Source organism: Eublepharis macularius, chromosome 13 (assembly GCF_028583425.1).
Source record: "Eublepharis macularius isolate TG4126 chromosome 13, MPM_Emac_v1.0, whole genome shotgun sequence".
In the NCBI taxonomy this organism is placed as follows: domain Eukaryota; kingdom Metazoa; phylum Chordata; class Lepidosauria; order Squamata; family Eublepharidae; genus Eublepharis; species Eublepharis macularius.
In genome coordinates, this window is record NC_072802.1 from 7935039 (window position 1) to 7962824 (window position 27786).

The following is a 27786-nucleotide window of genomic DNA, read 5'->3' on the forward strand; positions in this document are numbered from 1 at the left end:
ACACTGGTTCCTTTCCTCCTCCCCACCAGCAGTCTTAACTGTCAGATGCACCCTGCTTATCTGCCATGTGTGTCTATTATTCTCTGTACTCTGGGCCTCTGAGACTGTGTCAAGAACTATCTGTGTAACTGTCTAACTATGTAGTCATGAGTAGCTTATCTTGCAGGTGGCTGCTTTTGCTTTCTCGACTGGCATGGGAAAGTGTCCTTGGAATGCTGGCCAGAGCCGTATCTCCCTGAGATATGAAATGAGCTCATCCTTATCTTCCCTTGCCCTACCCCCTCCAACCTCCTCGGCCCTGCGTGCCTAAATTCTAATGGTCTTTATCCCAGGGCGGGAACCTTGCTCTATAACTAACATTGTTTTTCCCTTTTACGTCACTTCTGCCAATGCTGTAGTCTGAGTGCACTGATACTGATGGATCTCTAAGACAGAAATATTTACTGGATTCTTGAAGTGTCTTCAGTGAAGTAACTGGGGATCTAAGTGGCAGAGCCTGACATTTTGGCAGAAGTCCTGCTGTTCCTTTGGAACAAAGGGCTCGATATCCACTGCTTGCACAATGCAAAGCAAGATGGGTACGGGACCCAAAGAAATATCAAAGAAGTCTTCCATCCTCCCCGCTCAGGCCCGATGGGGAGAGGGATTGGGAACGTTCCCAAATCTGGGGCGATGCATCAGAATTGGCTGTTGATCACCCCACGTGAGTGGGCACACTGAAAGTCAAGGGGACAAGTTAAGGTGGCGAGGCAAATTATTCAGCTGCAGCCTAATGGACCTGATGAACCTGCTGGAGGAGCCAGTGAAGCCTGAGAAACTGGTGGAATCTGAGGAAGTCCCCGTCAAATCCGATGATGAGGGCACGGGGGACGAAGAAAAGAAGGGGAATGGTGGTGAACCAGTCGACCCCAAGAAAACCCCTTCCGTCCAGGATGAGACAGAGGATGACAAGAAGAGAGATGATGTCTCAGAGTCGGACCAGAGCGACCCCTAAGACTGCAAACCCCATGGGGGTCAGATATCCGTGCCGAGATGTGAGCCATCCGAGGAGAACTGGATGACCTAAAGGACGGCATGTTACAGGTGATGGGAGGACTATGAGAGCTGATGTGGCGACTGTCTCCCACCAGGGACTGGCCAGTCCGGGGCCGGATGGAGATGGAATTGTACCTGGGCCAGGCCCGTGAGCCGCGCCAGCTGGGCTGCTGCCGATCCCCCCTGCCACTCCACAACTCTAAGGAGTACCAGCCACCCCGTCAGTGATCCCTCCTGCAGCCCCCCAGCCTCTGGGAGCACCCGGCACCCCGCCGGGGGTTCCCCCTGTGGCTCCACCACCTCAGGGGTGGTGTAAACTAGAGGGCCTATACAAGGGAGACCCAGAGGAGCTGGTTTTCTTCTTGGTGCAGGCAATGTAATTCTTCCAAGAGTGGGGCCACACCTTCCTGAATGAGCACAGTCGGGTAAGCTACCTGGGCTCCTGATTGGGGGGGACCCACGGCCAAATGGGATGTCACCCTATACGGACCGCAGGACCCAGAGCGACAAGACTTGGAGGCGTTCATACGAGCCTTGAGAGCCCAGTTTGAAGACCCCCTCGAGGAGAAGTGGGCCAGAACCAAATCGAAATGGATTCGGCAAGGCAGACGCTCCATGTGTGAATATGCTGTGGAATTCAGGCAGCATGTGGCCAAAGTACAGGACTGGACCGAGGGAATCAATCGAATTCTTCCAAGCAGGGCTGAACCCAGAGTTGGTGGAAAGATGACCCCTAGATCCTAGGATGGATCCAGCTTGCCTGTGTCAGGTTCAGAATGCTTTCATGTATGCCTTTGCCTAACCGACTCCATTTTTAATCCTTTCAGTGTTTAAGTGCTTTCTTCACAGGTGCCAAGGTTCCCAGGCAGCTATCTCACAGAGAAGGATTGTTTTGGCTACTGCTGTTCCACCAAGAACCGGCCTTGAAGGACTTTCGCTTTCCTAGCTTCAAAGGGATTGTTTTGAGAACTATGGGGGGAGGTTGGGCCTGCTGGGATCTGTTACTTTGTACCTCATGCTTTGCCTGTCATTGGTAACAATGCATATGTACCATCCTGAATATTGTATTCAGGCCAGTGGACTATAATGAACTAATTCTTCAGTAAAAACCTTTTGGAAACAATGGACTGTTGTCTGATTGCAGAAGGTAGTGTGGAGTAAGGACATTATCTAGCCACAGCTCTGACAGCCTGCAAGGTAGAAAATCGAGACCAGGTGGTCAAGCTCCTGAAAATGCAACACCGTGCTGGAACTCACAGGCCTTCCCATGACACAGGAGCAACAGAGAAGGAGTTTCCCAAAATCTGCTCACCAGAGATGGAGAAGGCCATCCGTTAGAAGAGGGTTGTGTCTACAATGTGGAGGATTGGGCCATTTTGCGGCAGATCGCCCTAGCGGGAAAAAGGAAACCACGGAGGAGAGCCGCCCAATGCGGAAAGCCTCAGCACCTGCAATCAAGCCATCCCACAAGGCTCCTGAGAGACGGAGCGAAGTGGAAACCGGCCCGAGGAGGTGGGAGAGGAATCGGAGGCATCAAGGGGAGATCCATCGGGGGAAGGTGGAGATCCTTCGGGGGAAGTGTTTTCAGTGAAGTAACTGGGGATCTAAGTGGCAGAGCCTCTTCCCCTTTCCTGCTTCCTTTTCTCTCTCCCACCCATACACCAACTTACATTTATCTGCCACGCCAGTCTTCTATCAGCCCTTCTCTGCTCTCATTTTCGTCTCTCCTACCTACTACCCTTTTATGTTCTCCCTATTCAGCTTCTCATTCTTTACCTTTTTCCTTTCATCTTTTCCTTTCTTCATTCTATCGCTTTCTTTGTCCCCCTGCCCTTTGACCAACTGAAACGAAGGCTTGGAAGGCTCAGCAATATTGTTGTCATTGCTTAGTAACCCCCAAATGGCCCCCAAGATCTTAGTTCATAGTTTTACAAGATTCTCAGTGGGCATTTATTTCTCAAAGCTACAGATATTGCTTCTATTTTGGGGAGGGGGGTAATTTAATCCCACCATTTTTCATTTATATTTAATTTAATGTAAACAAATTAAATTTGTTTAGAGTCAATTTTTTTCTGCAACCATGGGACTTCCCTCAATTTGCTGAAAAATCCCTCCTCATCTGTCCCTAGCCCCATTGTGTGGATTTCTGATCCCTTGGCTTTTAGAAAAGGTTGCAAAGCGAAACAGTTCAGAAGGGCTTTTTAGCTTAACTGAAATCAATTTCAATTTTTGCTGTATATTTTTCATTTTTATTCTTTTGTGAAAATGGTATTGTTGTTTTTAAATTTTATAAGTGGCCCTGAGAATTTGTCTGAGGATAAAGGTAGGCTAGAAGCATGTTAAATAAATAAAATAAATAATCACACCACCATTCTGGTTCTCTTCCTTTGGTGAATGTTCATATCTAAGTGTCTGCTGGTGCAACCCCAAACAGTTACACCCTTCTAAATCCATTGTAGTCAATGGGCATAGAGCAGTGTAAATCTATTTAAGATTGAGTGGCAGAAATGAAAATATCAACGTTCACCAAAGTGTGTCTGAAAAGTGTGGTGATTAGATACTCAGATGCATATATTCATATATATTTCATATTCAATATGAATTCATTTTACTCATATTCTTGAAAATTCTACAAATCAATTAAAACCATCAATCCACAAGGCTTATCTGAAAACAGGGAGAACATTATAATACAACGGAAAATTAAAGAGATATGTAACAACTAGTAACAAAGTCTGTTTTGGGAAAAAGTACAATGGGCTCTAGAAAGGGGAGAGTGGGCAAGTGGACAATGCCTCCTGCTCCATGGCTAATTCTGGCTGGGTGAAGGGCTGGCGGGCGGGCATTACCACTTGCTCTGTGTCTGATCCCAGTGGGGTGAAGGGGGGCAGGCATTGCTACCTGTTCTGTGCTGGATTCCAGCAGGTTGGAGGGTAGGCATTGCCACTTGCTCCGCTCCTGATCCCAGTTGGGTGAGGGGGGGCAGGCATTGCCACCAGCTCCTCACCTGATCCTGGCCGAGCGAAGAGGGGCGGGCATTGCCACCTTCTCCACCCCTGATCCCTGTCGGGTGAAGAGGGGACCCAGCATTGCTTCCTGCTCTGCATCTGATTCTGTGAGGATGAAGGGGGGTGGGGGTGGGCATTGCTGCCTGCTCTGTGCCTGATGCCAGCTGGGTGAAGGTAGGGGTGGGCATTGCCATCTGCTCTGCGCCTGATCTCAGCTGGGTGAGGGGGGGGCAGGCATTGCCACCAGCTCTGCGCCTGATTCCATGCGGGTGAAAGGAGATGGGCTACCTGCTCCGCTCCTGATCCCAGCTGGGTGAAGGTGGGTGATGGGCATTGCCACCTGCTCCACTCCTGATCCCAACTGGGTGAAGATGGGGGGCAGGCATTGCCATCTCTTCTGGCCTGATTCTGTGCCGGTGAAAGGGGGGGTGGGCATTGCCACCTGCTCCACACCTGATCCTGGCTGGGTGAAGGGGGGGCATTGCTACCTGCTCCGCTCCTGATCCCAGCTGGGTGATGGCGGGGGGCAGGCACTGCCACCTGCTCTGTGCCTGATCTCAGGTGGGTGATGGTGGGGGCAGACATGGCTCGCAGCTCCGCTCCTGATCCCAGCTGGGTGAAGGCGGGGTGGGGGGTGGGCATTGCCACCTGCTCCACTCCTGATCCCAACTGGGTGAAGATGGAGGGGGCAGGCATTGCCATCTCTTCTGCGCCTGATTCCGTGAGGATTAAGGGGGGGCATTGCCACCTGCTCTGTTCCTGATCCCAGCTGGGTGATGGTGGGGGTGGGCACTGCCACCTGCTCTGCTCTTGATCCCAGGTGGGTGAAGGCAGGGGTGGGCATCACCACCTGCTCCTCGCCTGATCCTAGCTGGGTGAAGGTGGTGGGAGGGCATTGCCGCCTTCTCCGTTCCTGATCCCAGTTGGGTGAAGGTGGTGGGAGGGCATTGCCGCCTGCTCCGTTCCTGATCCCAGTTGGGTGAAGGTGGTGGGAGGGCATTGCTGCCTGCTCCGTTCCTGATCCCAGTTGAGTGAAGGTGGTGGGAGGGCATTGCTGCCTGCTCCGTTCCTGATCCCAGTTGGGTGAAGGTGGTGGGAGGGCATTGCCGCCTGCTCCGTTCCTGATCCCAGTTGGGTGAAGGTGGTGGGAGGGCATTGCCGCCTGCTCCGTTCCTGATCCCAGTTGGGTGAAGGTGGTGGGAGGGCATTGCTGCCTGCTCCGTTCCTGATCCCAGTTGGGTGAAGGTGGGGGGCAGGCATTGCCTCCTGCTCTGTGCCTGATCCCAGCCTGGGCTTCCCGCCACAGCCCGCCACACCCTCTGAGGGATGGGCTACCTCTTTTGGGCTTCCTTCCACGGCAGTGCCCTCTAACAATACCATTGTGCTTTAATATGATTGATATTACTGTTGTATCTGTTATTATAAAATTGACAAAGTGTTTTTAAAAATGTATCTTGTTTTCCCAGCATTCCCGTGTGAATATTAAGAACCACTTAAGTTTTGTCATCCACTGGAACACATGTGTATCTCACGGCTACAAGAAGATCCTGTGTCCACATCATGTTTCATGCTCGGTGAGCCGTGTTTCATCATAATACAAAGACAGAGACGGTTAATTTATCAGAGGATATCTCTGTCACCAATGTTAGGTACTTACGCCAGAGCCATAATCCCATAGGGCCAGGAGCGGATCTCCAGCCTCTTCCGGCTTTTGATTTCATCCAATGTCAGCACCATCCCGCTATCAGACTCACATTCCTACAGAAAGAGGAGAGGAAAAGTCTCCAGGAGAGCCGCATCCACATGAAGGCAGAATAACAACCTCGAGGGAGAGCAGGAGTGACGGCGAACACAGCCAGTTAGGAAGGCAGCCAGTTAGGAAGGCAGTCCAGCAAAGGGACTGACTCTGGCCCCTGCTGTTCACTCTTGCTAACTCTTCTAAATGGCACTTTTACAATGCAACAGATTTTCTTCATCTACTGCCACTGCATATCTTGCATGGTTGACACCCACAAGTGTTCCCGGTCCTGTTTTGAAGGGCCCATTACTAGTCTAGTATTATTGACTAGTAATGTTTTATCTAAGGACAGAGTGTCTTCCAGTGATCATAATAAAGAGAAACACACAAGAAGCATTCGATCCCGTGAGAAGCTCAGGGGTGCTACTTGGGGGGGGGGAGTCTTTCCTGCCCTGCCATTCCATTAGGAGCACTCCCACTCGTAGCTGTTGAACTGGCTCTACTCACTGGCACCGCTAGAAAGAAGGCCCGGTGTGGAAGTGCCCCATGCCTCCCCCATCTCTTTCTCTCTTGCTTTTAAATGCTGTGGCTAATTAATTACTTTCTGATTTAGTGCACATTGCCAAACAATGGTTTTGCCACTCCCCGGTTGCCCCCATTTCCTGAACTCTGGAGCATGTCAATAGTGGATGTATACATGATGGCAGAATACTTGGTCACAATTATCTAGAGAAGTTCTCCTGCACACCCCCTACTGAAATGAATGGACTAGGAACCCTGCAAGCACCTTGGGAGGTCCTTGTTAAAAAATTCATTTCAATAACACTTGAACGGAAGGGTGTCCTCATACATATCTGGAGCACATTGCATGCACGTGGTTCCATTGCCATGATCTTAGATGACCCCTGCCATCTTAAGTCCTCCTCCAATTACACAGCTATTTCAAGTGGGAAATCCCAGGAACTCCCCCCCTCTCTTCTTAGTCATTTTACCATCCCTCCCTTCCTCCAAAGGGGCTCAGAACACCATAGATGGTCCCCCCTCCGCTGTGATGTAGGTTAGGCTGAGAGATAGTAAGAAGCCCAAGGTCACTCAGAGAGTTGCACGGCACAGCAGAGGCTGGAAACCAATCCTCCCCAGCCCAAATCCAATGATCTGTCCATTATATCACACTCACTGGCAGCCTGTGATTCTTGTGATCATAGAGACATTTCTTGAGTTGCTGCAATTATGCAAATTGTTACCATCAGATACTGCCCTCAGGTGGAGGTCAGGGACTCAACTGCGGCATCCCGTGGGCTTCCGTACTTGGGTGTCCCTATCTTATGAACTTGCCCAAGAGACATTGTAGGGGGCACATGACCAGAATTGGGGGAGGGGGAGGGGAGTTTGGGAGAGAAAACATTTCCCCCCAATCTGGCAGTATCCCAGAGGGAATAAGATGGCTCTGATCTGGTAAGAATCCTGCCCTCCCCTACTTCCCATTCCAGGATATTCCTGGCAGAGATGGGGGTCTAGCCACCCTAAGACACCTGGATCGCAGCTGCCTGCAGTTCCATTTGATGTTGCTGCTCTGTGTTTCGCTTGTAAATGATTTCCTCTGTTAGTTTTATGGAGATAAAGGAGCTTCTTTACTGGGAAGTTTTTAAAAATCCATATACAATTAATATACACAGATGGTATGGTGAGGGAGGGTGAAATGTATAAAAAGCAAAGACAACTTTATCATTTTCTCTCTTCCTTTGGTTTTTCAGCATTTTAAATTCTTGATGCACCCAGCAAAGATAAGAGCTCTTTGCTTTTATGTGCACTGGATAACTAAACTCTGTGAAGAGAAGTTTATTAGCATCCGTTTCATTTAGATGACTTCTGAGATGCCAACTCTACAGAACTCTGTCTGTGCAACCATGGCCAACAGCATATGTGCGGCCAGGATCCGGCAAAGGGATCACCACACCACCGGTGTCTCCCCTTTGCACAGGGGGGCATTCAGCACTCCTAGGGATCAGGCCCAAATTCAACCACTGCTGCCCCCTCCCCCCTGTCATGTCTGTGTATAGCCATGCCATGTTTATTTGGTTGTAGTATCACTGATGCCACAGTATACTGAAGTTATAATGCCTTGATGCTAACCTGTTGTAATCTATCCTCTAGCCATATTAACTCTATTCTCATATTAACTCATATTCTCTCTAGTGTGTAGTTATTGCTCTCCAGGCCCCAAGACAGGGCCTCTCATCTTAGCTCTCCAAAAGTATGCATCTCCCAGTTAGACATGACCTTGAGTGTCCAGATGCCAGTTTTGCTACTTTGCCAGATGCTGAGAATGTACTGATTGTTTACTCATAACTATAAGAAGTTCTCCCAGAACCTATGTAATCTTGCACGCCAAAACTCCTGACCGTTGCTGGAGTGCGGGAGTTTTCAAGTATATCATAGCCTCTATGTTTTGATTCCTCACTTCTACCAATGCTCTGTGATGGAGTGCAGACCTGAACTGTAAAATCCTGAATAAACCCTTTTCTATTGGAACCAATGTGGGTTCACTGGAGAGAGACTGAGGGGTCTACCTGCCAGGGACTGACGCCCGCCACGCTCAGTGTGGACGTGTGTTCTCTGCTGCCCTTACAGAAGGTGAGATCAGTGCCTGCCAGGGCAACAACATTCTCCGTTCCGGCCCAGTCCTTAGGGAATGGGCTGCCGGTTGAGGACCAGGGAGGCCTCTTTTCTCAGCCCAATCAGGCGGCAATGCAAGGCTGTACTAGTAGATGGGCCGTGTCCTCACTTTTTCTAATGCTGTTTAATTTTGTTAATGTTTTGTAATGTATCGGGTTTCTATTGTTTCTAGTGTTCTATTGAGCAGCAAGAAAAAAAATGGTAAATAAATATTTCAAGAATGTGATGGCCTCTGGCTAATAAACTTTGTTGTTGTTGCTTGGTAAATAAATAAATAAACAATTATGTCTCATAGCAAGAGGCCAACGCTTTCTGTCCTGCAAGTCCTCAGCAACACAGATATTACTACGGTGAAGGAGGCCCTCTTATTTCTTCTTGAGACACCTCCTTTTCCCAAGTGCACAACTGGCAGACTGTTGCTGTCACTGAGCCTTCATGCCAGGGAAACCCCAGTCTCCTGACACTGGTTTGCTTAAATGCTTGGAGAGGGGAGGGGGCGGCTTCCAGAACACAAGGTGGCCTCCTGACATCACCTTCAAAGCTTTAAAGTCAGACTGTTTATGTTGTCATTTCAAAGTAAGCTAAAGTAGTCTTCATGAATGATATGTGGCTGCCAGTGAAAACAGCTGCCTGTATCTCCCCCTCTCTCCCCCTGTACCATCTAGTAACCCCAAACTCCTTTGATGTCCTTGTCCTTCCAAGTTTCCTCATTACCATTCATTGGCTGCTGCCTGTGCAAGAGGGGAAACTCAAAGCATGAAGGTGTCACAGCACACTTTTTGCGTCACTTAGGTGAGCAGGGGAGCCAGATGTGAGAGGTTTTTAGAAATCTCTTTGAGTTGGAGCAGCAGCCTTAGATGCTCAGGTTTCCACTCAAAGCTTGCTGATGTCTCGGGAAGTCTTCCTCTTGGCTTTGTTGGGTTCTACATCAAGTCTGTTTTCTCTTAAGGGTCATCATATGCACTGAAGACCAAAAATGGCATGCACGCAAGGAAAAGGTCTTGCTCGCCCTTTGAACCTTTAGGAGCTCTTTGAAACAAGAATACAGAATTATTTTGACATGTCACAGGGATACTAATCCACACGTACTAGTTCAGATGTGCGGCACAAAGGCTGTGTGTACCACAATTCCCATCATAGTTTAGCATGAATTGGTAACTCCACTGTTTTAAAATGTGTCACCTTATCCAGAAGTGAAGTGTTCTGGTAAAAACTAAAAGTCCAGGAGCACCTTTAAGACTAACCAACTTGATCGAGGCATAAGCTTTCGAGAACCACAGCTCTCTTCGTCAGATGCAGATATATCTGATGAAGAGAGCTGTGGCTCTCAAAAGCTTATGCCTCAATCAAGTTGGTTAGTCTTAAAGGTGCTACTGCACTTTTTACTGTTTTGCAACTACAGACTAACATGGCTAACTCCTCTGGATCTATGACCTTGGTAAAAGCTGTCGCTCTTTATGAAGGAGCTAGCAGAGCCAAACATGGTAGGACTGAGGCTGGCTGATGGGAAGCGATGCACGCTCTTTTCAAGGAAATGGTAACCTCAGTTGTTCTGGAATCGAGATCATGGTATGGCCAACTTGAAAGCTCCCTCCACAGCTGTTACATTAGGCCTCTGTCAGTCCTATCTGTTTCTAATCAAGATGTGGTAAATATTTGCCCACACTCAATCTGATAATCCTGGACACTGCTATGCTCAAAGGTTCCATGGCTGTTGCAAAAGTGCTGCTGCTCTCAATGATACAAGCCTCATTCTGACCGCTCAGATTGTACAAGACAAAATACTTTTGGCTTTAGACTTGAACTACCCAGATCTCATTTGCAACCTTCCACTGAGGAAGCATTACTTCAGAATTTTTAATAAGGCAAGATTGTGGTGGAAGCAAGTTAATAATGTAACTTCACCATGGCTAAATGGTATATAAGTACGTTGTTGTATTTATACATGCATGCAGATAAAGGGCAGTGGAAACGAGTGCATTAGATCAAGCATGGCCAATATCTGTAGCCTGGGGCTGTCAGACTCTGGATGATAGATTACAGCAGACAGATCCCTGGTTCATTGTAACAAGATGCTGGTTCTTGATTAAATGACTTTTATTCAGAAATCAGTTCTTTCCATAATCAGATCCAAAGGTCTACTTAAGAGCAAGGTAAGCACCTAAGCAGTTCTAGTAGAAAGTTGACCAGAATGGCGACCCAGGAAAATTACATCGCTCTTCTACCCTCCGTTCCATCCCCCTTCCCAATTCCCAAACAGCATAGGGTTGTTTTGATCTGTCTGAGAACAGTCTGCATATTTGGGTTATCAAGCTACACAGAGAGCAGACATATCACAAGCAGGAAGAAAGCTTCAAACTGGTAAACACCCGGCCGTCTGGGAACGGGTGAGAACTTATTGGACTGTTAGCAACAAGAATACATCCAGGCATACAGAATGGAGTCACCCCTGACAGAATAAATTAAACACTGGACAGCAAAATCATTGGCATGAATGAATGGGTACAGTCAGACATGACAGGGGCCAAAAGTGTCTTGTTGCACAAATGCTCCCAAAAGCACATTGCTCCATCAAGCCCCTTTAGTTGGGCTCCTTTCCACACTTTCAGGGCTCATTTGAAGAGGTAGCATTTTTTGAAGCAACCGTTTACCCCCATTAAAACATCAATCTGAAGGTGGCTTGCATCTCCTTTCTGAAAGACTTGTTAAATTATATTTAATTTAACAGGACCACAGGGAGTGGGCGTTCAGAAAAAAGCACGAGTGGTGCCTGCCTACCTCCTGCATGGCTTTCCCCGTCTCCACAGGCACCTCATCAAACGTCTTCACACTGAGCGGCCGATTCTTGCTGTTAATACTGAAAACAAAATGAGAGTGCACGATTTTTTTTAAAAGAACGTAAGAAAATAGAGGCCATATATAAATAAAAGAGCGAAAACATAATAAATATAAAAAGAACATGGTGTTTATGATGGGGATGGAGAATGGAAAATGTCTGTCTCTCGAGTTTGGGTGGGGAACTGGGAAGAGCACCTTTAACCCAGTGTAGAGATGACGGAGATTTTCAAAAGGTGTGCTGTAGTCCATCAAATCCAAAATTCTGCCTGAAACTTTCCTAGGTTTAATCAGAACTTCTCAAAGTGTTTGTGTTTGCTGTGGAGGCACTGGTGTTGGATGACAGACACATACCTCTGGTCCCTCCGACCTATGGAGACCCTAGGAAGGAAAGACCTCCAAAACATCCTATCGTTAACAGACTTGCTCAGATCCTGCAAACTGGAGGACGTGGCTTCTTTGATTGTGTCAAGCCATCTTGTTTTAGGTCTTCCTCTTTTCCTACTGCCTTCCACTTTTCCTAGCATTACTGACTTTTCCAGAGAATCTTGTCTTCTCATGATAGCCTCAGTTTTGTCATTTTAGCTTCTAGGGGGAATTCAGGCTTGATTTGCTCTAATAGATATCTAATTAGAACAGCTTTATCTTTTCCTCAGGGTATGGGGTTCTCCCTCTCTCATTTCAGGTTCAGAGTAGCCTCCTAACCAGCCACCAGTCTCAATACCACTGCTGTGCAGAAGCAAAACTCAAAGGGTCGTTTTGCTCTGAACTGCCAGCAAATCATGGAGGGGATCATACGGGGTGGGTGGGTGCTTAAATAAACACAAAAACAAGGCAATGCAAACAAGGTAAGTATAAATGACAATCACATTTTTTGTCTTTTACAGAATTCTTAGCATCCCTGGTCATAAAAGACGGGGATATTGGTAATAAAGATGAATGCACACCTTGTTAATTGGAAGTGCTACATGTGTGACATAGAACTATTTCAGGTGGCATTTTTTGAGGGCTACCTGGGTGCAGCTACCGCTTCTCAGATCCGCAGGCATTCTCCTTACCCTGCTTCTATTGCACTCCAGCGATTAATACAGCTGCTCAGGTTCTCATCCAGGATGCAGATTTTAGGGCCGGAGTCTCCATCTGGGCACAACGTAATGTTCAGTGGGATATAGTCTTTCCCATCCTACATATTTCAAAATAAAGCAGAACAGAAGGGGAGAAAGGATTCATTTAAAAAAAATAAAAAAAAATATTTTATTATTAACTTGTAACATACAAACTATAACAATAACAATATTAAATACTTAAATCTCAACCAAATCGTAATACAGAGATAATCTTATAGGACTCACTTTTCTTACTGGATCTGGGACCTTCATGACTATTCATTTTGCTGGGTCCATTTCTAACTGGTAACCTGGACTTGCCAGTGTATATTGCTTTACATTTCATCACTCTTTTAGACAGCTGTGAATTGCTCAGCAAATCACGTGTTAATAGTTTTGTTCAGCCTCGTCTCTGCCTGTACCTAGGGCTACCTAGTGAACTCATGGTCAAGGAGAGACTGGAACCTGGGAAGTCCTAGCCCATGACCTCCCCACCACTCCCCAATAGCTCTTATACTCCTTTCAATGTGCCAGCTTTGCAGAACATTATCCGTTGGCCAGATCTGCAGCCCACTTCTCTCCAAGGAGCTCAGAGGGGCAAAGATGGGGCTAGAACATTTTATTCTCACAATAGCAGCCCATGAGATAACTGGGGTTCGGGGGGGGGAGGCAGTGGTTCAGGGGCAGAGCACCTGCTCTGTATGCAAAAGAGACCTCGGGTTCAGTTCCTGCCAACATCTATTCCTGGGGGGCGGACAGGTAACAACAACAACAACAGCAACAACAACAACTGCACTTATTTACCACTCTTCTAGACAGATTAGTGCCTCACCCAGAGCAGTGAACAAGTTGGTGTTATTATTATCTCCACAATACAGCTGGGGAGCTGGGGCTGAGAGGAGCGGCTTACCCAAGGCCACCTACTGAGCTCATGGCAGTAGTGGGATCTGAACCAGCAGAGTGCTGATTCGCAGCCAAACCACTTAACCACTGTGCTACAGCAGCTCTCACTGGCGTCTCGCTGGTTTTCCCATCAGAATCCCTCAAGCAACTCATGTCCTCCTCCTGTTTGCCCCTCTGCTGAGCCCTGGGGGGATCTTTCTCTTCTCCACTGGTGTGCATTGGCAGCATCTCATGCCTCCTGGCTGTGCTCGCTTCCAAAAACAACAACAAGGAGGGGCTCCAAATACATTACTACCTACAACAAGGGACTCACCCTAGGAACCCAATACAACACTACCAGGTGTATACAATCTCATTTAGTAATTAAAGTGCAAGTGCTTAATTGTATTCATTACACACAATAATTACAAAAGTTCATAAATAGTGCAGTCAATACAAACAAGGTACTCAGTCCCGAATATTCTTTCAGTGTATAAAGTCCCATATTTTATCAATGAAGATTGCAATAATTCCGTCAATATTCAACAAACTCAGCCAAGTGGTTGCCCAGTGATTTGCAAATTTGTCAGTCTGAAGATTCCGTGGAGCAAACTCGCTACAAATAGCTGAGAATCTTCCAAATGGTTGACCAGTGGTTGGCAACGAGCCCGCCAGCAATTAAATTTGCTCGTTTCGTTATTTCTTCATCTCGGCCAATTTTCCTGAATCACGGACTGTGTGTCCTACCAGTATATCTCCGTCAATCTCTCAATCAATACACTTCCGGAGTAGGCCAGGCCAGTCAGCTCCACAGCTGCTGAACCCATTGTGAAAGATACAGCACTCAACAGGCCAGTGAGTTCATGGACTGAAATACTTGACAACTTTCCCCAGTTTATTTTCTGGCTTTTGATACTAATTAATGCTGTAGAATCCAGTAGCCACCTCAAAAGCTATGAATTCTCAGGAGCAAATCTCAGTAATTAGTAGGAACAGCTCCTTGGTTTATCCCTGAGAAACACTTGTCATTTTTTCCTCTGAGTTGACAGTTACTTGTCCTGTCTCTTATCATCATTCTTTCTTATTTCCTTGTTCCCTTGGCTACATTAGGAATCCCACAAATTATTCTTCATGGCAATCTAAGTCTCCTTCAATGGAGCCTCACTGACTTATTTGTTTCACTAAGAGGAGTCAGAGAGGAGAAACCTGAAAATGGAGGTTATGTAACTGATCTGTTCCAAAAGTGGAGAGGAAAAGTTGATTAAGCTATCGAGGAACAACAATTAATATAATTGACTCTGTGAGTCATAAAACCTTTCATTTTGAAGCTCCTCAAAGCAATTATGAGTTTAGCACACTGTATGCCTCCTATGTATGACATGAAAGTAAGCGTAAAAGAGAAGCAAGATATTTCCTCTCTGGGATGCTGAAAACTAATTAAAACTATTTGTATGATAACGAACCATTGATTCTCTGTGGGACAAATGAGGTTTTCAAATGTTATTGAACAAGGCATTTTTCTTTGTTAAAGACAGATGAAACTGGATTTGAGAAATATGATCCTCTTTGAATGAGTGGCAGACTCTTTTACACACATGAACACGCACACGCACACACAAACAGATTTTGCTCAATTGTTTTTATATTAAATTTCCTATAACTGGGCCTTGTCTCTTAGCACAGGATCCTGGAAATCCTTTCTACACAGACAGATGCTTTTTCTTTACCTGTTGCACATTTGCCTGCAGGAGGTCTCCTAAACGCTCCACGAGGTCTGTGAAGGTGGGTCTCTCTGTTGGAACTCTGTGCCAGCAGTCCAACATGGTCTGGTAGCTGTGGGCAAAGAAGAAGCATCTTTTCAAGCATCCCAAATGTTACTCATCTGTATGATTCTGTTTTGAAGCTGGTATGGATTGTTAGTATAATTTCAGGTATTTTAGAGGGTAGACATTGTCAGGAATAGCTCCTTAGCTGAAGCTCTCCTGAAGCCACTATAGCTTCTTGGCTCCAGTATACCTGTCAACGCAAGTGCCTATGAATACAGGCAGGTTTCCTAGAGAAGCAGCAAAACCATTTGCTAAACAAATAAATAAGACGGAAGAGGGGTCTGGCAGGCTGGATGTTCTCCTTGATCCTGCAAGGCCACCCCGCATCCTTGCAGACTGAACCTGAAATTTCTGTGCTTTTATTTTTGCGGTGAGCCACACAGAAGTCTCTTTGAATTAGTTGAGCTTAAAATGTCTAAGAGCAATCACTCCTGGAAAGGGTATGATTTTTTCAAACATCAACATGGCAGAGCTCTGACTTATGTATTACAATGAAAGCCTTTTGATTCTGCTCCAGAGAAACGTTCGGCTGTTGCCGCAAACATTAACTGAGGTCCTGTGCCACTTGCAAGATGAAAAGCATTTTATTCTAGCATAAACTTTCCTGCACCTGAATAAGTGGACTCTAATCCTTGGAAGTTTAAGTTAGAATAATAATGTATTATTCTCTAAGGTTTGAGAATCAGCTAAACTCAAATAGTAAAATCCTAGACATATATACTCAGAAGTAAATCCCACTGAGTTCAATGGGACTTACTCCCTAGTACGTACAAATAGGACTGTAGTCTTAGGTTGCAATCCTAAACACACTTTCTAGGAAGTAAGCCCCACTGCACTGAGTTCAGTGGGACTTACTTCTGAGTAAACACTCTTAACTATCCTAAACAGCTCTACTCAAAGTTCTACTCCATTCTATTCAATGGGGTTTACTCCCAGGAAAGTGTTCTTAGGGTGGTACTGTACTACAGACATAAGTTGATGTAACAGTCTCCATGAAGAACTCTGGGGTTTCTAATCTACGGGTTTCGACAGTTTCAAGAATTCCTTGGCAGAAGCCATGACAGTTACTCTGGGATAAAACCAACAGGGTAACGATTAAATATTCTGAGATTTAGATTCCTGAATTAATCTTATTTTGATGGGAAGAAGGTGAGCAAAGCCACCGTGCTTTTTCATTGGGCTTTATGCGTGGTCCAAGACATGCAAAGGTATCATGTAACACATTCTGTAAAACCTAAGCTGTCTTCGGTCTTGGCATGAAATAAAGTCTCCGAAAAGCTGGTCACTAAATTCTCCCCTTGCAAAAGTCAAATGGCTCAGCTCATCTTCTGAACTGCAACAGAAGAATCTAATTGTAGCTCCATTACTGAAATTTTAACACAATATAACTGCTCTCACGTAATCTTTTGGTTTTTAAAATTTGTATTTGTATTCAACTTATTCTTTTACATTTACTTTTTTTAAAAAAAAATGTTGGCTGGCAAATAATGGATAAAATTCCCTTGCCCCTGCTCTTGCGCCAGGTGTTGGACAAAGCCACTGTCCAGCGGGCCTTCCGCCCTGCAAGGGAGGGACTGATGAAGAAGGAAAGCTAGACCTCCCAAATGAGCAGACACAAGGAGGCAGAAGTCCTGCAGCCTAGAAGGAAGGGGAATTTGTCCCATCCCTCGGATTTCTAGGGGAGGAAGTAACAGATGGAAGGCTTTTAAAATAGCACATTAATACCCAGAGAGCAAAATGTACATTCCCTGATGAATCGGATCCATCAGTTCCATCTGCCAGATGGTCCACATAACAGTGCGTGTGACAGAGATGGGCGAGGGGACTCTTACATTTCTGGAGTGGAGTACTCTGGCAATCTCATCCGCGTCCCTTCTTTGAGACGCCGGCAGAAATCCTCATCAATCTGCACCCCTGGGTACGGAGAGGCCCCTGCAGGCACACACAAACACGAAGAAGAAGCGTAATAAATGACGCACCAAATGCCCCAAGTTTTGCCTTCCCCTCTTGCAGCAGCAGCAGCAGCAGCAGCATAAACAGAGAGGGGAGGCAGCAAGAGAGGAGGAATTCTGCACCGCTACAATGCCGAACGGTGTGGAGAATCCTCTTGTCGGCATCAGTCGGGGGCCCGTTCAGAGTCTCAGGCTGCACCAGGAATCCCAGTTTTGAGTACCCTGATGGGGATTTTGGGGTCTAAATGATCATCTCACACTGATTGCCATGAGGACTGTGAGCCCACCTAGCTTGCTCTTTGAGTTGCCACTGAATTCCCCCAGTGTGAAATCTGAATCAAAATTCAGGGCTCCTCTAAGGCAGATCTATGCTCTGCCACTCAGAGCAGCTTTCCTGAAATCTACATTACTTCCACCAATCTCCAACTGTTTTTTCTTTGCATTCCCACAATGTGAGAAACTATTTGCTCACTTCGCTCATATACGCACGGCTTCACTTGTCTACACTTGTTACATAAGCCATATAAGTTTCACTTTCACCCATCCTTCCCTGCCCCTTGTGTGTCGGGGCTGCAGAGAGGCTGCATCCATGATTGTATTCTTGCATGGTACCTAATCGATTTGAGGTACTTGATGAATGAATAAATCAACGCAGTAACATTTATTTTGCACAAATGTGAGGTCTTATTTATGCTGCAGATGCAATACCCATGATACAGTGCCCCACAAAGGCTGCTCGCGTGAGGACATTCAAGACACACTTGAAGATTTTCCATGCAACTCCAAAGCCACAGGCCAAGGAAAGTGGGTGGGAGGGGCTGATGCATACAGTCGGCCAAGCACTGAAGAAGAACAAATGCAGACTTCCCTTTGCAGTGATTGAATAAAGCGGAGGTAGTGGGAGGCTGTAACTCCAGCTCCTCAAAATACTCATTCAGGAGCACAAAAAGCTCAGGCAAGCAACTCAAACTCTTGCTCCGCAAAATGTTGAGGGACAGGATACAGCGTGCAGGGCAAGGCAGCCTCCTAGCCCACACTGTGTTCTTTGCAGAGATCCTGCAAGGGCTCTCTGCCTCCCGCCAGGACGCCTGAACGAACAGGACAAGGACACTGAAGCGCACAAATGAATCCCAAAACGGTCAGGGCGAGGCTCTGAGCCGCTCTCTAATAGATCTTGATTTCCTTGAGAAAGCAGATAACACATCCAAACAGAAAGTTCAGGTGCTTTGTTTGGAGAAACATGACTCTTTTCGAATCTGCTTCAATTTTTATCTTCTGTTTTCTTCTGCAGTGAGCCAATAAGAGAGGCAGGCTGGAGACAGCCCGAGAATGCCAGCGGAAGCCAGAGGAAGGGTGCTAGGCGGCAGGTTAGGATGACATTTTCACCCATGGTGCACAGAAGGCTCTTTCTAAGGCTGTAAGTAGAACTTCCTCAGGTTCGGCAAATAATAGGCCCTATTTGGCCCTTAGGTTGCCAGTTGCTGACCGCCCGCCTAAAAGGACTCAGCATAGAGGGCGGCTGTTATATTCCAGCATCCCTCAAACTGTTTCAGGATAAAACTCTGGTACAGCTATTATATGGAACTGTGTTACAGCCACCCTCCTCATCTCATACTTTGCACCTTTGGAGCAGGTGAAAACTAAATTTTTGAGAGCTGCCCTCCAATTGCCCCGTTATGTCTCAAATGCCAACTTACATCTGGAAACTGGCTGGTAAAAGGAGAGGCTTGCGTGTGCCTAGCCTCATTCAGCCTTTGGCTAAAGTTCAATTAAATCCTCGGAGTTTAACTCCTTTGATCCTTAAAGATAGCTAAGAGTCTATACGGCTAAAGGAAGTCAAAAATAAGTTACAGAATTTGGGGTTTTCTCCTCATTCTGTGTTGGAATTGAGATACAAACAGGCAAAGGATGCTGGGTATTGAGCAGCAGGTGGAATTAGACAGGTCACCAATAGAGATGGGCACGATCCAAAAAAAATTGCCGATCCAGCTGATTGTGGATCGGCGCTGGTGATGATCTCAACTAAACGATCCACACCGATCACCTCCCGTTCCCGATCCGTGGATCGTGGAGGCCAAAGCGGGGCGCGCTACTATTCCCAGCTATGTGGGAAGGTGGGTGTTGGCGGCAGCCACCGGGCCCGGTGGGCATGAGGAGATGGTGATGAGCCGCCTCCCCTCAGGGGGCAGGGGGTCTGGCCACTCGCCGGCGGCACCTCCCATGTGCCTGCCCGGCCGGTCAAAAAGGAGCGTGCTGGTGAGAAAAGAACGATGGGTGATGCCAGCGGCATTTGTGTTTGTGTTTGGCCGTCTGTGTTTGGCCGTCAGAGCTGCCTATCAGGGTTTGCAGGGATGAGATTGGAGTGCCCATGGCTACAGAACACCCCCTTTCCCCTCCCTCCCCTGGGTATCTTCTCCCAACTGGTGACTGCTTTGCTGCTCCGTGGTTGGAAGGAAGCCCTGCTGATCAAGGAAAGCTGGGCTTCCATTCGGGTTTCCAGGGCAACAGAAGGAGAGGAAACACAGCTCAGGCATTCCCCTGGCTCCGTTGCCCCGGGAATAGATTACTAGCGCCTGAGTGTCTGGCTTCCCGATCCGAGCATGATCCAGCCCCGATCCAGCCCCCTCCTGATCGCTGGATCGTTGGCCGTGGCTGATCATGATCGCGTGATCGCCATTATCGTGGGTTTTTTTGGATCGTAATGCGGATCATGCCCATCTCTAGTCACCAACCTTCTTATCTGCGAATATGTCGTTTCCCCAGTTGTCTATTTATTTTGACTAGAAATATCCAGACATAGGAGGGCGTTTTCATTGGCAAGACATCAAGCCCTCTCCTAGGCAGTTTTAGAGGGGCATTGCAAAAAGTTTCAGATGGAAGATAGGCTTCGTCCTTGTGGTACAGGGGAGACTGAATCTATAGAACATGTTTTACTACATTGCCCCTTTTATGAAGAAATCCGTAACAAGTTTATCTTCCCTATAATTAGAAGATACCCTCGCTGTTTGGAATTAGGGTATACCAGAATGTTATTAATGGATGAAATCTCAATGGTTACAGCGTGCAGTGTGAAGTTTTTTGCAGCAGCCTATAAAATTTGCCAGTTAAGGAAGGTTAAAAATAATTGATGAAATGAGCTCCTGAAATTATGACTGCTGTTATGTTTTATGCTGGTCTAGGACCATTTTAATAAAGATTGATTGACTCAATTTAGGGTTGCCAACTTCCAGGTGGTTGCTGGAGATCTAGAATTTTAACTGATCTCCAGGCCACAGAGGTCAGTTCCCCTGGAGAAAATGGCTGCTGCTGAGGTCCCTCCCCTCTCCAGGCTCCACCCCCCAAATCTCCAGGAATTTCCCAACAGGAGCTGGTAACTCTAACTCAGCTCAGAAGGAATTCATTCCACATTCAGTGGCTGTACTGGCTTTATTATCCCTCCTGTTCTTTAAAGTCTGACAAGAGGCCTTGCCCTGACCAGTCCCTTGACCACAGGAGACGAAATCTTAGGGCTGCAGGCCATTACTGCACTGGAATGTGGGAGGCAGTTAAGACCCTCTTAATTGCTGTTGGAACATACAGCAAAGACTGTCTTATTCACTCAAGCCTTCTAAAATCAAAATGGCTTTAATGCACTGGCACTCTTCCTTTTCACAATAATTCTGTAATTAATTTGTGGAAATCCTGGTCACAGGAAATGACAATGGTTCTAAAAGGGATTAGACAAATTCATGGAAGGATTAACTCTTTCGACAGGTATCTTTCCTAGTGGCTTAATGGAGCCTCCCTGTTCAGAAGCAGTCTCCCCCTGAATACCTACTGCTGGGAAACAAACAGTAGTGTGAGCTCTCCAGAAGCCTCTGGTTGGCTGCAGTCAGAAACAGGAAGCTGCCTAGATGGACACTTGGGCTGATCTAGCAGGATTCTGTTTAAGTCATCAGTTTTTTAAAATTAATGTTTTGTTCGATGTACACTGCCTTGGGGAAGGTTATCAATACATTGTATAAATAAATATGTAACATGAACACTAAGCATTTATGGCAGATGTCTCAGCGTTGTGTCTGTGGGCATTCAATTTTCAGGAAGGGCAAGTCTCTGGCATAAAAGGGGTGTGGAGCCAGTCACAAAATGCCACAAAATGGTGCAGCAGGATCAGCTCTCTGCTTTGGGGAAAGAGACACTCTTTCTTCTCAACTGCCAAAGAAAAGGGATGGTTTGCTCCTTGTGGGGCTATGGGGAAAGGTAGCCAAGCCTAGAGAAGTAAGACTGTCCATGGTCAAGCTGAGGGTGTCTGGCTGTGAGACACCTATTGAGAATTAACTCATGGTTTGCTGGTAAAGAGCAACCAAAACCTCCCTTTCTCATGCCATTCTAGAACCTTTGGACTCCATCAGCAAGCAGATACTAGGAAAGACATTGGTGGGTAATGTTAGGGGCTGCTGGACTATAACTATCTTATCTGGAATCCTTTTTTGGTATCTATCAAACCTGGTCCAACTCTGGTGACTGTACCTGGTCCATTGTACATTTTGTCCATCGGAATGCACACTTTTGTGATTTGATTCCAGACAAAATCTTTTTCTTGCATTTAAGGGGAGCTTATTCATGTGGCCCTTCTGACTTTTAGCTCTTCCCTGCCATTGGGCGATTCCGCACGAATGGTTTTCCTTGCTTCAGCTTCTAAATGACCTCAATTTTTTCTTGTGTTTCCTCACGTGGGAAGGCAATCCTAGCAGCAGATTCGAAGTCACTGCACGTTTTGTCCGTTTTTTTTCCATCCTGCTTTCCCCCGACTTATTTGTCCATGCGCAGCAGATTAGGGATTTTAATCATGCGGAATTCTTTATCCGATGTTCTCCCCACCCTTGCCCTTTTCTCTCGCCCTTCGAATCAACTTAATTTGATTGGCCAATCATGTTTTCTAAGCTCTACCCTTTCCCTTCCCCTCTTTTTAAAAAAAAAAATGTAAAAAAACGTTGCAACGTTTCTACAAATCTATGCAGAAACATATCCTGTGTCACATGACAACAGCTGACCAATTGCGGGTCCATTTTACAACACACCAAATTTGTTACTTGTTGCTCACTGACAGCTGACAGCTTCTGAGGTAGAGTGAAAGTGTGATGGAGGGACTTCAGCGTTCAACTAGTGGTCTAGGCATTTCATGGAGGGAGAAAGAGACCGTCCTCAACACAACACCTATCACTAAACCACACCGCTCACGAAGACAGCGGGAAAGATAGACTCTGGGTCATTGGTAATAATTTTCCCTCCAAATGTCAATAGCCAATACTCTTCCACAATATCGGCGGGAAGTGCTCTGGCCTATCCAATATGTTTATTTGATGCAACGTTTATGTGTAGCAACGTTTTTTTTGGGAAAAAAATATAAAAAAAATGAAGATGTGCATATTCGACATTTCCCCCGGAAAAAGCCATGAGGAATCGATTTTCATCCTGTCAAAAATTCCGCATGATGGACTTTGAGCCGATGAAATGTGCGAAACAAAAGCCTAATATGGAATTGGGGAGAAGTGGGTTCATAGGACTCCACCGCGGCATGACTGCTCAGAAAGTCCGATCAAAATTGATCATGCGGAATCCCCCATTGTGAACGTGGTGAAGTTTCACTACAAACTAAATCTGTTAGCACTCTACTGTGGAGTTCACACCACAGGCCTAAAGTGGCATCATTTCAGCCTTCTTGGCAATACACATGAATTGTATGAGTACTACTTGATTACAGACTTTTACCTGATGAATCACCTTTCTAAAAAGTTAGTTGAACCATTAAATGCACCAAAATCTCCTTATCAGTGTTTCTGAGACATTGAAGTAACTGTTCAATGTTGCTAAAGGTGTCATGTTAATTACTTATGCTTTAATTCAATAAGGTTTCATGTATGTGTTTGTCTTTCTGCTTGTTTTAAAATTTGTGGCTACCATACCATTTTGTCTCTGTCTTCTCTGAATGTCCTAACTATTGATCATATTGAATTTCTGCTCTGTGCATGCCTTAGCTATTGCTTATATTGTGTTCATTTGCAGCATGTAATCCACCTTGGATCTCAGTGAGAAAGATAAACTATAAACAAGCAACAACAAGAACAATTTATAACTTACTAAACAACACTTGGTTCTAGGCCAGACATTTCAGTGACTACTAAGATTTCCATTCATGGAATGCAATTTTCTCACTTTCCCTCCTAGGATTGACAGGTCCCCCTGTCCTCCTGGCAGGAGGTGGGAGACCCGGCACCTACCCACCCCGCTATCTGTTGCGTGCTTTGCTCCCGGGCCCACGCGATTATATCACTTCTGGGAAGTGACGTCATCGTGCAGGCTGCAGCTGCTCCCACGCTCCATGGGGGTGGGGGGTGCAAATTGGGCCTAATTCGGCCCAAATTGGGACTGAATCAGGCTGGTTTTGGGCTGATTCTGCAATGCCCTGATCCAGGTCGAGCTGGGCCCAGATTGGGCCCGTGGGAGCATGCCGTACCACCCGGGAGTGTGCCCCCAGGAGGCCTGTGCCTCCCCTGCCAACCAGGTAAGCGGGGACGGGAGCTAGGGATCCCCTGCCCCCAAAGGGGGACTGGCAACCCTATTCCCCTTTCAAACAAGCTGAAATTCTCCTTGAAACTGTGTTTTGGGGTTCCTTATACCTCAAGAACAGGACTTGAAGGGGTCATTTTGGACTGCTATGGGATGGAGGAGTCAAGAAAATCAGTCAAGATAATCAGTTGTCACCGGCATGAAACCTGGCATTCGTGAAAAGGTTAGTCTGAATATAACCCATGTTCTGCTTAGCATTGGGTGGAGATCTGAATAACAGCTGATTTTTATTTTTCTTGGTGGAAGAATTGCTAATGCATTTGTGTCCCCAAAGCCCAGGCAACTTTAGAACTTTTTACACCTGGCATGGCTGCACTTAACGAATTCTGTGCGACACATCCTTTGCTATGCTGAAAGAGCCGTTGCAATTTGCAAACCAGCCCAGCAACACATTCTTCACTCTCTCCTTCAATCCTTTTGTTTTGTATTTTTGTTTTGTTATCCAGCCTCAAAAGATTGCTCATTTCTCTGGAACATTCAATTAAAAGTATAACAGAGCTGGCTTTTGAATTTTTCTAATAGGCCTATATTTCTCCCACCGTTTATGTGTTTCAATTATTTCACATCCTTCTTCAGAAATATGCCTCCTGAGAGCTAGATTTTGCATAAAAGTGCCTAAAGAGTGGATTTACTCTGGATTCCTTCATTTCCCAAACAGATTGCAACATGTCACTCTTTTTTTATAAGTGGGCATCCTTGAAATATATGAAAGAACGCAATCTGTTTTTTAACATTTGGGAGTTAGTGGAACCTGAACTGGAATCCAGCTTCGAGGCATCTCTGTGCACTTTATATCCTATCATACTCCTTGATTTGCTGCTTTTATTCAACTCTGGGATGAGGTCAGCTTGCACTATGCCCTTGGGAGCAAAGTTAAGCGATGCAGAAATGTAAAAGAATGAACAGGATTAAAAAACAACCCTTCCTTAAAACTGACTTGGATAACCTGGGGTTGGTCGCTTGAGCTACGCGATGCAAAGAATCCTTTCTGATGATAAAGAAGTTTTCCAAAACTAGTGATGGGAAGTCATGAACTACTCGTTGACTGTATTAATCACTTAAAAATAGAAATGTAATCTGAAACAGAGGATATAAATAAGATCTTCTCAGAGACGTCATCCATGGTCTTCCTCCTCCCACCTCGGATAAGAATTCTCTCCCCCTCCATTTCTTTGCCAGATTTAATCATATGTTTAGGTTACAACCAGGATTAATGCTGATCCAGAGTTCCCACCTCAACCAGGATTTGGGCTTGAAATAGATTTGCAAAGCTGGTTCAGCAGGAGCCCGATTAGTACTGATTCCAGTTAGCAGACGTAAATTCAAGCCATGAATTTTAGACCAAGAGTGGAAGACAGGGAAGAATTTGGCTTCACAGCAAATGCAGAAGGGGGAAGGAAGGAGCATCCACTCCTGAGGTCGCCTCCCAATTTGCAGACCCAAACCATGGTTTGCAAAGGAGGCAGCAGCATTACATTTGCACCAGGCCTTGATCACAGATGGATAAATGGTTGTGTGTGTGCTGTGATCACAAGCATTGCGTATCTTCTGTAGCATTTTAAAATGTTACAAATTTAAATTCTGCCTCTTTGTACTGAACAGGCTCTTAAATGTATAAGAAAATGTCTGGTTAGCTGATGCCCGAGGGCCATTGGCAGCCAAAAGCAGCAGAACCAGGGGAGGGGGTTTGCCTAACCTCCCACCACTGGTGATCTCCTGAAACTACAACTAGGGTTGCCAGTTCCCTTCACTCCCCTGGCAGGAGATTGGGATACTGGCTCTTACCTCCCCTTCTTTCACTTCCGGGAAAAGAGTCCTCCCGTACCACCAAAGGGCTGAATTGCTGCCCCCCACCGCGGGGCCCAATTCAGCCTGAAAATGGCCCACTGCAGGGCATGGGAGCGCACCGCTGCAGGGCACAGGAGTGTGCCGCCCCACCCCAGGGGTGTGCTACGCCGCTGGGGGGCGCCTCAGGGGGTGCCCCCTCGCTGGCCCAGTAAGTGGGGGCAGGGGTGGAAGGTGGGAGCAGGGGATCCCCAGCCCCGGGTGGGGGAATGGCAAGCCTAATCACAATTGATTAGGGATGTGCGCTTCGGGTTTCCGATTCGGGAAAAATATCCAAATCTGAACCCATTCACAAAGATTCTGGATTTCCAAAACAGCCCCAGCAAACCTGGGCCGTTTCGGAAATCCCAAATCAAAAATTCTCAAAGCTATTTGTGTAGCTTCGGGAAGCTTCGGGGCAAGGGGTTGAAATGTCCCTCTCCATGCCACTGTGCAGCAGGACGGAGAGGGACATTTAAACCACCAATCAGCTGTTTGTTGGGGTTTCCGACAAGTACAGCCTGCTGGGGTTTAAATTTCCCTGACAAGCAGGGGTTGTCAGGGGTTTCCCTGACAAGCAGCTGAGTGTAGCCTGCCGGGGTTAAATACCCTTCTCCCTGCTGCTGCTCAACGGCAGGGAGAGGGGCATTTCACCCCCGACGCAACCACTTGTCAGAGGTTTTCCTGACAAGCGGCTGAGTGCAGCCTGCCAGGGAGTGGGGGGAGACTTTGAAGGGAAGGAGGCTCTCGGTGTTGCTTGCAAGCAGCGTGGGGAACCTCCTTCCCTTCAAAGTCTCCCCCCGCCCTCCAGCCAGCTGGAAAGGGCCCTTCTGCACTTCACCTGGGTCACAGGGGGTTCCCCTGCAACCCAGATGGAGTTTAAAGGGCCAGCCAAACCCCAACAAGCAGCTGGTCCACTTGGTGGGGTTTGAACTCCCCCTCATGGCTTATTTCACCCAATGGGAGGGGAAGGAGGGAGTTCCCTCCTCTCCCTCCCATTGGGTGAAATAAGCGGGGGGGGGGGGTAGTTTGTTGGTGTGCTCCAAATCTTTATGGACCACACCGAAGCGGGTCAAACAAGGGATTCCTGAAGCGGCTTGCCGCTTTGCAAATCCCTTATTACCGACTCTTTTTTTCTGCTTCGAGTTTCCCCGAAATTTTTTTTTTTGCACACCCCTACAACTGATCTCCAGACAACAGAGATCACTTCTGGAGAAAACAGCTGCTTTGGAGGGTGGAGTCTGTGCCATGATACACATTGAAGTCCCTCCCCTTTCCAAATCACTCCCTCCCCCAGTAGGGTTTCCAGTCCCCCGCTGAGTGTGGGGATCCTCGGCTCCCACCCTCTGCCCTCCACCACTGCTTACTTGGTTGGCAGGGAGAAAAGGTGGGGGAACGCCTCGCGCGCTCCCATTTACCACAGTGGGCCAATTTGGGTAGCGCTGTCAGGAGGGCCCTGGAGAGCTCCTGCGCTTCACAGAAGGCAAATTCACGCCCCCGAACAGGCCTGATTCAGTCCCAAACAGGTTGAAATCAACCCACTGTGGACTACGGTAGTGCTCCCAGGGGTCACTCGATGCCCTGCACAATGATGTCATTTCCCGGAAGTTCCATCATCACACAGCCCGGGAGCACACGTATGCTTTCAATGCACACAAGCACTACTAGACAGGTAAGTACCAGGTCTCCCATCTCCTACCAGGAGGGTAAGGGGACCTGGCAACCCTACTCCCCAGGCTCTACCTCCACATCTCCAAAATTTCCCAAACCAGTGTTGGCAATCCTATTTCCCACCCTGCAGGGCTGATCAGCTCGGACCCAGCCAGTGGCAGTGTGGGAGGAAGTGCAGGGCAACCCTACAGCAGTTATTGTTGTCATCTTTGGCCAGGAGCCCTTCTGTTCTGTGTGCTCTTGGCTGCTTTAATATCCTAGGCTGCTCTTGACATCATATCATGTATTTGGTTGCAAAATACAGTGGGCAGAACCTGCTGCTTAAATATTCCCCATGTATGGGTGACAGACTCAAGATGAAGAGCTGCAATCTGCCTAATTTTGTGAGGAAGATTTGGAGGACTTCCTTTTCAGATCCAACAATTTGCATGATTAGAGAACGGCATATATTTTATTGGTAGAGATCTTTTCTTTTTAGGAAGCTACAGACTGCTGGAGCCCCATAAAAGTGATAATTGTGGTGAGGAAACAAAATGTGCCCTGTAGCACAGATAAACATGTCCTGGTTGAGACAATCGAGCATATTCTGCTTTATTGCAGCTTTTATCAGGAAACTCATGTGAA

The 27786-nt window shown here is 46.8% G+C and overlaps 1 protein-coding gene across 4 annotated transcripts in view; it reads right to left on the minus strand.

The window, feature by feature from the left end:
* LOC129341053 (vascular endothelial growth factor receptor kdr-like) overlaps window positions 1–27786 on the minus strand; it is a 281338-nt gene that overhangs the window by 9324 nt on the left and 244228 nt on the right. For all 4 annotated transcript variants that reach the window (XM_054995953.1, XM_054995952.1, XM_054995951.1 and 1 more), the window contains 5 exons: window positions 16939–17038; window positions 15008–15113; window positions 12351–12475; window positions 11236–11314; window positions 5701–5801 (listed from right to left, as the gene is read on the minus strand). In XM_054995953.1, the coding sequence (XP_054851928.1) occupies window positions 5701–5801; window positions 11236–11314; window positions 12351–12475; window positions 15008–15113; window positions 16939–17038 (511 nt within the window). The remainder of the gene's footprint in view (window positions 1–5700; window positions 5802–11235; window positions 11315–12350; window positions 12476–15007; window positions 15114–16938; window positions 17039–27786) is intronic.